Raw genomic sequence first — 12,877 nt, 5'->3', positions numbered from 1 at the left:
GTAATCATCAATTGCAACCCACAATTCAACCTCTCCCCTCTCTTAAGGTCATTTCTTTTAAAATATGGTAAAAGAAAAAGAACTAAAAAAAATTGGTCTAAGACTTATTTTTAGGTTAGAGACAATGTAAGGTAGGTAATCGAATATTAAAAATAATTCAGTAAAATAATATAATTTACTTATATTTTATTAAATGTTTAAATTCAAATAATATAGATTGCATTTTAATGAAAATTTTGAACTGAGAATTGTAGGGCTTTACCCCGAAGGGAGCCCTTCCAGAAATTCTCGAAGGCCCGAGCCAAACCCAGGCCTAAGAGGGGGTTTGGAAATAGTTTTCAACCAGCAATTGACGCGCCTCGGTTAGAACCTCACTAGCTGCGTCATTGCCCCAAGCGCAAAGATGGTTATTGCCCAACACTTCGCTTCCATTTTATAGCCCGATTGCAGAGTTGCACTTCCACGTTTTCCGATGTGGGATTCAGAAATACCAAGCCCAACCCCCAATAGATTTGTCAGATTAACTAATTCCATAATTTAATTCAAAAGGTTTTAAATAATTCGATAATTTAATTATTTTGTGATAATAAAATTAATTTTGTGAATGTTTTTCTCAAGAATATCTTGGTATCACTAATTGATACAGTTAAAATTGAGTGGTAAATAATTTTTTACTGTAGGTTGAGTTAATTTATGTCTTCCATTTTAACCAAAAATGCCTATAATTTAACTTTTTTATATATATTAAGAAATGAGTAATTTAAAAGTAAGGGATGGGTTGAAAAAATCTTTTGGACCAACTCAAAATTTTGAACTAGTTAGGTTGATGGTCCAAACAACTCAATAGAGTTCACACAACCCAACTCGTTGGGTGTCCAGTTGTTCTTTCTTTTTTAATTATTTAAAAAACTCCTACTTATCCACCATAAATATTATATTAATAACTAAAATCTCGGTTAAACATTCACAAGCCATACTGCATCATTAATATTGGTTACCAACATCAAATATTCTCAATTTTCGTAATAATGTTTGAGTTGGTCGGATTGGTCAGGTTGACCCAAAAAAAAGTCAACTCCCAAATCGACCAAAAATTTTTATTTTAAAAAATTCAACTTAATCTAAACGAAAAATAAATAAATAAATAAATAAATCTTAAACAAACACAAATAGAGTAATAATCTGATTAATCAAATAATACACTCAATATTTGTATAGCGGATCTAACGAAATAATGTTAATAATAAAAATGAGTTATTTATTTATTTATTTATTTGTAAATAAATATAATTTTCATAATATTAAATCTTCTTATTCGACGCTTGCAGGTGGTGCAGCCTTTCCATGAGGTGACCTCGCATGGCGTAGCCACCTTTCTCGGGACAACATTTTTGCAAACCTGCATCATTAAATTTTAAAACCTTTTTTTATTTTATACTAAATAAATAAATAAAGAAATAAATAAAATTTTAATTTTAATTTTAATTACTTAAATAAATTTCAAAATATTGCATTTTTATTTCTAAATTTTATTCCTAAATTTTGAATTTAGTTTTCATTATATATTTTAACATTTTTCACCTTAGACCTTCAATTTTTACTAATTTTTCGTTTTTTTTTTTTTTTTTTTTTTTTTTTGTCACTTCTGTTAATTAGTTAATTTAAATATTTAGTTTCACTATTTCCATCGCTCATAAAAATTTATTTAAAAAATTAGACAATCCTAAACCCTAAACCCTAAATCGAGGCGAAAAAGATGTAATAATTTAAAATTTAGGGTCTAAATAGACATTAAATTCAAAACCGAACAAAAATGTAACGTTTTGAAACAAAAACCAAATGAAATCTAAACTCGAATTTGAAGTATCTATAAAAAGGACGGTGGATGTAATTTTTTTACCTTGTAAGAGCTTGTTCATTAGTTTCAGCATCAGTAGCTTCAAAGACACCGGTTTCCAAATTGACTCTAGACACGGGTTTCTTCAACAAATTTTCACCAACCCCAACAAGATCATCCAAGTTCTTCTTTGTGGCTATGTCAACCGACGATACCACGCTGCTCAACGTATCGTCCTGTAATCACGATGGTTCACTCAAACATGACAATCCATCGAGATATCAAAACAAGAACAAGAACAAGAATAGAACCTGAATTCTAAGATAGTTGTTTTCGCATTGAAGGGCTTTGAACACGACTGAAAGATGAAGATCGACCATATCAGAGCTTGCATGAGAAAACACGTCAATGATCGGCGTTGACCCGCTAGCAGTCAGCCATTGCAACAGCCCCCATTTGGCTGCTTTCTCTGCTGTGTACTTCATTTCATCTTTTGGACAGCCAGTTCCCAATGATATTACCACAAATCTTGAGTAATCGGTTGGTTTTATAGCGAAGAAATCAGGATTTCCTTTCAATGCCTCCTTTGTCACCTCACCCATAGCCAACAATGTCTGCATGCTTTTGAATTAGGTTCTAATATCCATTGTTCATCGATACAAGAATTTATCGTATATGTTTGGATTTATACGGTTTCGATTTTAAGCTAATATACATCGTGTTCTAGGCTTTTTTTCTTCAAAATTCAAGTCTGAGGCCATGTGGGACTCCCCCTTCGAGGCCAGCATCGCACACTGTCTCGTATCTACCCACTTTGGGGAACAGCCTTCTCGCTGGAACATAGTCCGGTGTCTGGCTCTGATACCATTTGTAACGACCTAGATCCACCGCTAGCAAATATTGTCCTCTTTAGACTTTCCCCTTCGAGCTTCCCCTTAAGGCTTTTAAAACGCGTCTACTGGGGTAAAGGTTTCCACACCCTTATAAAGGATGGTTTGTTCTCCTCCCCAACCAATGTGGGACATCACACCTAACACCGAGATATTGTCCTTGTTGTTTCAAAGCTACCCTAAAACACGAACAAGCCACTAATGGTACCCCGATGTAAAACAAACAAAAAATTCCTACTTATAGTACGAAAGTTGCTTAATATGTTTTTTAAGCTTCTTTTTATATTTCTTGTGTTTAGATTTGCATGCTAGAATCATTCGAGTAAATTTGATCAAGTTGTCCTATGGAGTGATGCAAATCCCGAGCATAAATGTAAGATTTCTGTACCTTTGATCTTAATCATCAAGGTAATCCATTCCAAAAATTTTCATTGGGTTGATTTTTATCGTTTTGTAGTTGGATAATTTAGATTTAAACGTTTTGTTCTTCAACAATTCTCGAGAGTTTCATATCAATAAATCTATACATACCGGATTATTCGCAGCAACACCGCCATCGACGAGGTTAAATTCCCGATCATTACCATTGGCGATGTCTCGAGTTTTGAAATGATGAGCAGGAAGATAAGTAGGTGCAGCTGAAGTTGAAATGCATATGTCGGCGACAGCCGCATTCAAACAAGGTTTGTTCTTGAGCTGAAAATGTCATTAAAAATTAATAATAATAATAATAATAACATTATGTTTGAGCTCCGTAAAAAGAACAGTACAAAGAATGAAAGAAACCTCGTAGCTGGAGAAGATGGTCGGTTGAAGGAGCTTGATGTCGAACGTGGGGATAACAACGTTGGTTAATGTTTGCTGCAATTTTGTGTCTCCTAGCTTTTCCTTGAGGAGCTTGTGGAGATACTTCCCGTTGTATTTTGGACCCGATAGAGCCTTGATCATCTTTGTCACTCTCGACCTACTTTAAAAGTTTCAATAATATTTTTAAATTAAAAAATAACGTATTACGGGTTACCTCTTGAACGAACGATAAGGGTATTTTTGGAATAAAATTATTTTTGAGACATAATACCGTTTTTGGGGGAAGATCTTAGGACAATGATCGAGGTAGAATTCTTTGATATCTTTAGCTGAAAACAAGGGACGATTGTTTTCATTTGGTGTAGTTAACATGGCGGTCACCAATCCACCCGTACTTGTCCCAGCAATCACATCGAAATAGTCTGCAATTCTTGCATCCTCACCGTCCAGTTTCTACATATTTAAAAAACCAAATGATTATCGAACATGACCTAATAAATAGAACAAGCGAGTGAATAATGAGCATATCAATGTATCGGTACCTGAAGTTCAGACTCCAGAAAATTTAAAATGACTCCCGGGATAAGCCCTCGAATTCCACCGCCATCAATACTCAGCACGGTTATAAGGTTCCCGAAAGTCGGGGGTTGCAAGGAAACGTTGGTGGGATCCATGAATGAATATTGAAAAGATGAAGGACTTGGATACAAATATGTATAATGTTTTTGGAGTATTATGTTGAGTATTTATAGAAATCTTTGAAACAAGTTAAAAAGTCAATGAAAATAATCACTTTTTTCTTTTCTTTTAAATATTTAATTTTACGTTTAATAAATTATGACGTCAAAAAATTAATATAAGAATAATTTATTAAAACTTTGATATCTATGTGATTTTTTATTTTCAATTTTTGAAAATATTTGATTTTTAATTAAATTTAAAAAATTAAAAACTATTTTTAAAAATTTTAAAAATTCAAAATTATATATAAAAGTATTTTTATAACATATAAAGAATTTTCAACCCAAAGATAAAGTCTTAAAAATTTAGAAATAATTTAATGATTTAATTTTCGTAGAGGAAACAAATTCCAGCTGTCATTACTTGAATATTGCATGGCCACGTAATATTTTTCAAGTATCTTAGTTGTGTAAATCCTCATTTAATAGACTGGAAAATGATATTTGTAAATAAATAAATAAATAAATAAATTTATGGGCCAAGTTGGTTATTTTGAAAATTAAATTTTAGTTATTAATATTTTAATTCAACCTTGTGGATGGCCAAAAACTTTGGTCCAATTATTTAAATATTCAAATCAATAAAATAAAATATTGTTTTGAGATAAATTATATTATTTCTTTTAAATTTCTACGATTATATTTATTAGAATTAAATAAAACTATGATAATCTTTTGGGTTGTTTAGTAAATTGCCATTTTCATACGTTAAAGAATAAAATCGAGAAACTGTCCTAAGTTCACCGCCAGTAGATATTATCCTCTTTGGGTTTTCCCTTACAGACTTCTCCTCAAGCTTTTAAAACGTGTCTACTAGGGAGAGGTTTCCACACCCTTATAAAGGGTGTTTCTTTCTCCTCACCAATCGATGTGGGATATTACAATCCACCCCTCTTTAGGACCGAGCGTCTTCATTGACACTCGTTTCTTTCTCCAATCAATGTGGGACCACCACAAAATCCACCCCCATTCGGGGCCGGCGTCTTTGTTGGCACAGTTCTCCTCTCCAATCGATGTGGGATATTACAATTCATCCCTCTTCAGGGCCCAACGTCCTCACTGGCACTCGTTTCTTTCTCCGATCAATGTGGGACCCCCACAAAATTCACCCCCTTCGGTGTCCAGCATCCTTGCTGGCACACCGCCTCGTCTACCCCCCTTCGGGGAACAACCTCCTCGTTGGCACATTGCTCGATATCTGGCTCTGATACCATTGTTAATAGCTCAAGCCCACCACTAGCAGATATTGTCTTCTTTGGGCTTTCCCTTTCGGGCTTCTCCTCAAGGTTTTTAAAACGTGTCTAGAGAAAAGTTTCCATACCCATAAAGGGTGTTTTGTTCTCCTCTCCAACCGATGTGGGATATCACATTTTGTCTTCTTCAATTAATACAAATTTGGTCGATATCGATAATTCAAAGTTTTTTTTTCTTTTTGATTCAGTTAACGTGTGGAAAATTTGAATCTTTAACATTTTGGTCGACTTACAAAACAAAACAAAACAAAAAAAAAAAAAAAAAAAAAAAAAAAAAAATCTTTTATTAAACTAATAGCTTCCCATCTCAATAAAACAGTAATAATAATAATAATAAATAAATAAATAATAGCTTAACAAAAAGCCGTCAGCTACTAACGTCATGAACAAAAACGAGCAGCCTTGACATGTTCTCTGTTTATTGTTTTGGTCAACCCTTATCCAATTCTGTTAATTGACAGTCAAACATTTTACAACATCACTCATTTTAACCATAAATATAGGAGATTTTATTTATTAATTTTTATTCAAAAACGTCGATCCATAAAGATATCATCTTTTACTTGTATACCTTCACACAAATCCCTAATAACAAACATCGATCTCTAACTCAAACCATTCTAAAGTTTGAACGGTTTATTTTGATTGAAGTATTCTAAAGTTCGAGCAAGATTTTCAACTCACTATAAGATGTTTTCTTGTTACCGAATCGAAAGGAGCATGTCTAAATAATTGGTTCTTTTTTGTCTCAACTATTTACAATCTCGATATTAACTTGAGCGTCAGTGTGTAGGTGGCTTAGTGTCACAATCACACTCTTTTAACAACAGTATTGTATGACACTTGTTCTAACTCAGTGAACAAGTAAATCACGATCCAAGTGAAAGGACAAGCACACTGTTTCTTATTTACAAGCAGGTGGTGTGGAGTGAGCGAGAAGATCGATGAACCTGAGAGAGCGAGCCAGAATCTAAGGAAACGACAGGAACTTTGCTCGATTTAGTCTTTAACTTGAGTCACATTTTGAGACAAAATGTATTTATAAAACATGATCGAGGAAATGAATTGAAAACAGGTAGGCAAGAGAGCTTACAACCCTGGTCAACGGAGGGTTGATAACTACTTGATCCCTATAATACATTTTGAGGCATTTCATATTTGACAACAGTAATATATGAATTTACCAAAGTGTCATACGCACATAACTTATAATAATAAAATAATACAACATGAAAGCAGATAAAAAGTGTTTGGTAAGACATAATTGTATTATAGCTACAACAACAAATAATTGACTCAATCTTATAGTTTAAACAACATAAAAGGGAAGCTTGTAAGTTAATACAATAAAGAATAATAAATAAAGGATAAATTAATTAAATGACATCATTTATTTATTTATTTATTTATTTAAATAGTCAATTGAGTTCCTTTGAAATTGGCAGCTTTTCCATGAGAAGACCAGGCAAGGGAGAGCCGCCTTTCATCCGACAGCCGTTTAGGAAAGCTACAACGAGAGAGACAAGTACGACATGTCGTTTATTCCAAAAGGCAACCTTGTAGCTAGACAAGATGTCGAACGTTGGAACTACAACGTTGGTGAGTGTTTGGTTTAGCCTTGTATTTTGCCTTCTAATTTTTCATTATTACAATTTTTTTTAAATTATTATTTAGAGTTATTATTGCAGGACTGTGACTCGAGTTTTTTTTCGCACGTGTGCGAAAAATTGAACTAGGGTTCTTGTTTTAAGCTCTTTCTCTTCGAAATCTAAGTTTCAGTGTTGTTTCCAACAAAAATATTGAAGGTAGCTTTTTAGAACCGTCCTAGAAAGCAAGCAAAAACCCATCGATGAGCGAAACCATCGAATTAGAGCATTCCTCACAACAATGTCAAAAAAGTACTGACTGCTACCATAACTTTTCTCCTTCTTTCCTTCTCAATCTATGTTCTTTTTTCCCGTTTGGAAACCACGAGTGTCATTACTATCAAGGATGTTCATTTAACCTATTGAGACCTGCCTCGAATAAGACAGGGAAGCTACGTTTAAATGGTGAATGAGAAGAGAATTTTTCTTATTAACTAAATAGAGACAAGGACGAGGATTATATGTTGAGTCAGTTTTAGATTATTTCAATAAAGACCTATTCTCCCGGCTTAGAACAGGTCAATTTCTGTTAGCTATTTTCTTGTATTAGTGAAGCTAGTTGAGTAGTGTCCTATGTTTCCATTTTTTCTGTAGTTTTATGTATTTCCTGTAAAAGGCATTGGAACCTATGAATAAAGGTGCAGACGGAAACGGTTAAAGATATTTAGTAATAAAATATATGATATTTTATTAGAAGGCAAATATCTGTTTCCCTTTGTTACTATTTCCATATCCTTGTAATTTATTTGATTATAAATAAGATAACTTTCATATCATTTAGTGTGGTGGATTATGCAAACATTCTTAGAAACTTACGGTTATCATTATATTCTCCATTCTCGACTAAATGAACAAAATCTTTGAAACAAATACGAACTTTATTTTTTATTCCTTTCTAAAATGATAACGATAATGATAATGATCGAAAAAAACTCGCTATAAATAAGAATGATAACGATGTAAAGAGCGGTAAAAAGTGGAAGTTTTTGAATTCAATGAGCATCATGAGCTCCATTTTCCAATTTGAAGCTTGCAGCAGCTCTTCCATGAGGGGACCTTGCATGGCGGAGCCGCCGCTCATCGGACAGCCGCTTGGCGAATCTGCATGAGAAGAACCACCGGTTAGCAGTTAAAGCAGTTATTAAGTAGTTGAGGGTTTAGATTGTTGCCTTTTAAGGGCTTCTTCATTTGTTTCTGAATCTGAACCACAATGCTCAAAGCTTCCGGTCTCCAAATTCACCCATGAAACCGGCTTCTTCAGTAACCCTTCTCCGATCCTCACAAGTTCGTTAAGATTCTTGTCTGTTGCCACATCTACTGAGGATACCTCGCTCTTCAACGTGTCGTCCTGTCGGTTTGTAAATTAATGTTTATTTTTCTTTTTTTTAAAAAAATTAAAATTAATATCTATTTTGTTAGGAATCACGACTCTCCACAATGGTACGATATTGACCACTTTGAGCATAAGCTCGGGGCTTTGCTTCGGACTTCCCTCCTAACAATCCTCCCCTCGAACAAATTACACTATAGAGCCTCCCCTGAAGCCTATGGAGCCCTCGAACAAAGTACACCCCTTGTTCGACACTTGAGTCACTTTTTACTACACCTTCAAAGCTCACAACTTCTCCCCTTAATCGAGTCCAGACTCCTTTTCTGGAGTCTTTGAACAAATTACACTCTTTGTTCGACACTTGAGTCACTTTCGACTATACCTTCGAGGCTCACAACTTCTTTGTTCGACACTTGAGGATTTTATTGACATGGCTAAGTTAAGGGCATGACCCTGATACCAATATTAGAAATAACAACTTTCCCAACAATCGTCTTCTCGAACAAAGTACTCTCCTTAATTGAGGTCTGACTCCTTCTTTGAAGCCCTCGAACAAAATACGTCTTTTGTTCAACACTCGAGTCACTTTTGACTACACCTTCGAGACTCACAACTACTTTGTCCTACATTTGAGGATTTTATTGACATAACTAAGTTAAGGGCATGACTCTGATACCATGTTAGAAATCACGACTCTCCACAGTGCTATGATATTGTCCACTTTAAGCATAAACTCTCGTGGCTTTGCTTTGGATTTTCTGAAAAGGTCTCAAACTAACGGAGATATATTCTTTACTTATAGACCTATGATCATTCTCTAAATTAGCTAACGTGCAACTCCCTCCCAACAATCCTCAACACATTTCGTTTATAAAATTGAACCTGGATGCGAAGGTAGTTTTGTTGGCAACGGAGGGCTTGAAAGATGACAGAAAGATGAAGATCGACCATATCCGAGCTTGCTTGTGAAAACACGTCGATAATTGGGGTGGAGCCGCCGCTGGTTAGCCAGTCCAACATCCCCCACTCCGCCGCTTGCTCCGCCGTGTATTTCATTTCCGCCTTCGGAGCTCCGGTTCCTAACGATATCACCAAAAACCTCTTGTAGTCCATTGGCTTTATAGCATAAAAATCCGGACTTTCTTTTATCACCTCCTTCGTCACTTCCCCGATTGCCACCAACGTCTGATCACATTCAAACTACAGTTCATAAAACTATCAAATTTAGAATGAAATGAATATATATTTCTTACTTACCGGATTGTTCGCAGCAACGCCGCCGTCAACCAGGTCGAATTCCCTCGTTTTTCCTTCGGCGACATCGCTCTCAGTTTTAAAGTGATGAGCCGGAAGATAAGTAGGAGCAGCCGACGTAGCTATGCAAATATCCGACAAGTATGCATCTAACGATGGATTCTTCTTCAACTGAAACATGGACCAAACAGTGTTCATATGACTCGAGAACTCGATCAACCTCGACTATCAACCTAACCCAAATCTTAAAAATTGGGTTGGGTTAGATTTTTTTTAGTTCGGGTTTGGTTTAATTTTTGAAAAATCAAACATTCGGCTCGGTTACGGGTTGATATTTTTTAGGTCGGGTCAATCGAAAATAGTGTCATAACCCAACACAACCCAAATTTTAAAATTATTACGAAAAATAAAATTATTTAACGTTTGTAACTGATATTAGTGATGCATTGTGAGTTGTGAAGGTTTGATATTTGAATTTTATAAAATTTTATCCATTAACGTGTATAAAATTTGGGTTGTGTTGGGTTATGACACTATTTTCGATTGACCCGACCTAAAAAATATCAACCCGTAACCGAGCCGAATGTTTGATTTTTCAAAAATTATACTGTTGATAAGTACGATTTTTAAAAAAATTTCAAAAAGAACAAAAGAATAACCCGACAACCCGAATAAAAGAATAACCCGACAACCTAAGCCAATCCAATTTTAAAAAGTTATGAACGAGTTGCTCGGATCACTAACTTAATCAACTTAAAATTTGGAACCGACAAAAAAAAATGGAATTAAGAAAGAAAAAAGCAACCTGGTAAGTAGAAAATATGGTTGGTTGAAGGAGCTTGAGGTCAAACGTGGGAATGACAACATTAGTCAACGTTTGGTGCAATTTCGTGTCGCCCAACTTGTCCTTCACAAGTTTGTGGAGATATTCGCCGTCGTATTTTGGACCAGACAGCAATTTCAATATTTTGCCTACTGCCCATGTTCTGTGGCGAAGAAATTATAAGGACTAAATTGAAATAAATTATAGGGACTAAATTGAAATTAGGAAGAATTAAATAAACCTGTTTTGGGGAAAGATTTTGGGACTGTGGTCGAGGTAGAATTGTTTGATGTCTTTAGCAGAAAACAAGGGACGGTCGTTTTCATTTGGGGCAGATATCATGGCGGTTACAAGCCCTCCGGTGCTTGTCCCGGCAATCACATCGAAGTAATCCGCAATTCTTGCCTCTTCGCCATCTAATTTCTACAAAATCGACAAAGAGAATTATTTAACGACACATTAAAATAGGCAACATTTGACCGTGTTTACTTATCGTCATCTCACTATTTAGGGAGAGGTTGCCACACGCTTCGTTTTCTTCTCTAACCAATACCAATGTGGGATCTCACAATTCACCCCCTTAAGAACCCAGTGTCTTCGCTAGCACACCGTTCGGTGCCTACCTATGATACCATTTATAATAGTTCTAGCCCACCGTTAGTAGATATCGTCCGCTTTAGCCCCGATATGTATCGTCATCAGCCTCACGATTTTAAAACACAATCTTCTAGGGAGAGGTTTCCACACCCTTATAAGAAATGTTTCATTCTCCTCTCCAACCAATGTGGGATCTCACAGTAACTTACCCTATCGTCAATTTGGGTAGTTTTCTATGAACGTTATAACTAAACCATTAAAAAATTTACGACCCAATTAAACAAATTGATAAACAAATATAGAGATGTCATTTTGAAAACACGGAATTTCACGAACCATCATGAAGTACATGTTACAAGTATATTCATAAATAAAACAACATAACAGCACCTGAAGTTCAAACTCGAGAAAATTCAAAATAACTCCGGGAATGATTCCTCTAATTCCACCTCCATCGATACTCAAGATTGTAATAAGGTCACCGAAAGTCGGGGGTTGAAAGGGCACGGTTGTTGCTTCCATAGCTAGTAGTTGTAAGTAAGCAAAATAGTATGAGGTTTTTGTGTGAATTATTTGATGCTTGGATGGGGCTATTTATACACATTCATCCCTTGAATCATTCTTTGGCTTTGGGTATTTTTTAGAAATTTCAAAAGTTTTTATTTTCAACTTTGGTTGTTTTTTCAGTCATTTAGTTGTGAAAATGAATACAATAATGTTTTAATGTGTGAAGCTATATTAGGTAAGAAAATCATATTATGATGATAATTTTATAATTGAATAAGTCATATTAATATGATAATTTTTTAATTTTATGAATATATATATATATATATTTTTATTATCTGCCACTTGAGATATCGAATTTTCTCTCGATTATTATAATTTTCATACTCTCATCTTCAAAATAATAATAATAATAATAATAAAATAATATAATCATAATAAGAATAATAAGAAAATATTTATATCGAAATTTTTATTTTTCAAAAACATAGGTAAAAATATTATATTATTTTTATTCGGTTAAATAATTGATCTTTGAATTTTGAGATTTATTTCAATTTGATTTTTTAATTTTAATTTTTTTAAAATTCACAAATTTATTGAACATAAAATTAAAAATTTAGAGTTTAGTTAGAATTGATTCTTAAAAATTTTAAAATTTTAAGGATTAATTAGAGAAAATTGAAAATTTTATTAAATATAAAATTAAAAATTTAATAATTTATTACGTAAGATCACACGTCAGTTGGAGAGAGGAACGAGTCATTCCTTAGAAGCGTGCAAAAACCGCTTCTTAACAGAGAACAAATATGTAACCGAGAAGCATAGAAGGAAAAACCCGAAAATTATGGAGAAAAAAAAATTGGTATTATCTTCAACCAAGAGTATGGACCAAATTCCAAGACATTAACTCCAAGTTTTGAACATCTTGACATACTTTTAATGCATTCTTCACAAATTACTTTTCAAAAAGTCCACAAAACCCCGAACTTTCTTAGAATTGCCGGGGTGATAACGTCAATCCACATGGATCGAGCCGGGTTTAATTTTTTAATTCTTGTCAATTTGAGCATAGTTCAGTGAATGAAATATCAAATATCATCTTAAAAATATATAATTTAAAAAAGTAATTTCCACCGATTATTTTGGCTACTTATTAATTATATTGCTCGAAAATATATATTTTTCTATTA

At 34.0% G+C, this 12,877-nt stretch overlaps 2 protein-coding genes and 1 non-coding gene across 3 annotated transcripts; all 3 read right to left on the bottom strand.

Moving 5' to 3' along the window:
- Positions 1–254: 254 nt before the first annotated feature.
- LOC111799373 (U4 spliceosomal RNA) lies at positions 255–405 on the bottom strand. The gene has a single exon (XR_002815842.2). It is a non-coding gene; the product is annotated as a U4 spliceosomal RNA (small nuclear RNA).
- An 865-nt stretch (positions 406–1,270) lies between these two features.
- On the bottom strand, positions 1,271–4,225 carry LOC111798814 (patatin-like protein 2). Its single transcript, XM_087125096.1, is given in 6 exon segments — positions 1,271–1,399; positions 1,901–2,451; positions 3,259–3,423; positions 3,514–3,694; positions 3,806–3,987; positions 4,077–4,225. Coding segments are annotated over 6 exon segments (1,299 nt in total). The 5' UTR covers positions 4,209–4,225; the 3' UTR covers positions 1,271–1,311.
- Positions 4,226–8,121: 3,896 nt separating this feature from the next.
- Positions 8,122–11,723, bottom strand: LOC111798777 (patatin-like protein 2). Its single transcript, XM_023682104.2, has 7 exons — positions 11,568–11,723; positions 10,822–11,003; positions 10,563–10,743; positions 9,761–9,928; positions 9,386–9,688; positions 8,343–8,521; positions 8,122–8,274 (listed from the first exon to the last, which is right to left on the bottom strand). The coding sequence occupies exons 1-7, from the start codon at positions 11,697–11,699 to the stop codon at positions 8,166–8,168; spliced, it is 1,254 nt and encodes a 417-aa protein (XP_023537872.2). The 5' UTR covers positions 11,700–11,723; the 3' UTR covers positions 8,122–8,165.
- Between the last annotated feature and the right edge of the window lie 1,154 nt (positions 11,724–12,877).

The sequence above is a fragment of the Cucurbita pepo genome, chromosome 7 (assembly GCF_057944985.1).
Source record: "Cucurbita pepo subsp. pepo isolate OVF chromosome 7, ASM5794498v1, whole genome shotgun sequence".
In the NCBI taxonomy this organism is placed as follows: Eukaryota; Viridiplantae; Streptophyta; class Magnoliopsida; order Cucurbitales; family Cucurbitaceae; genus Cucurbita; species Cucurbita pepo.
This window is presented reverse-complemented; position numbering and strand designations above follow the sequence as displayed.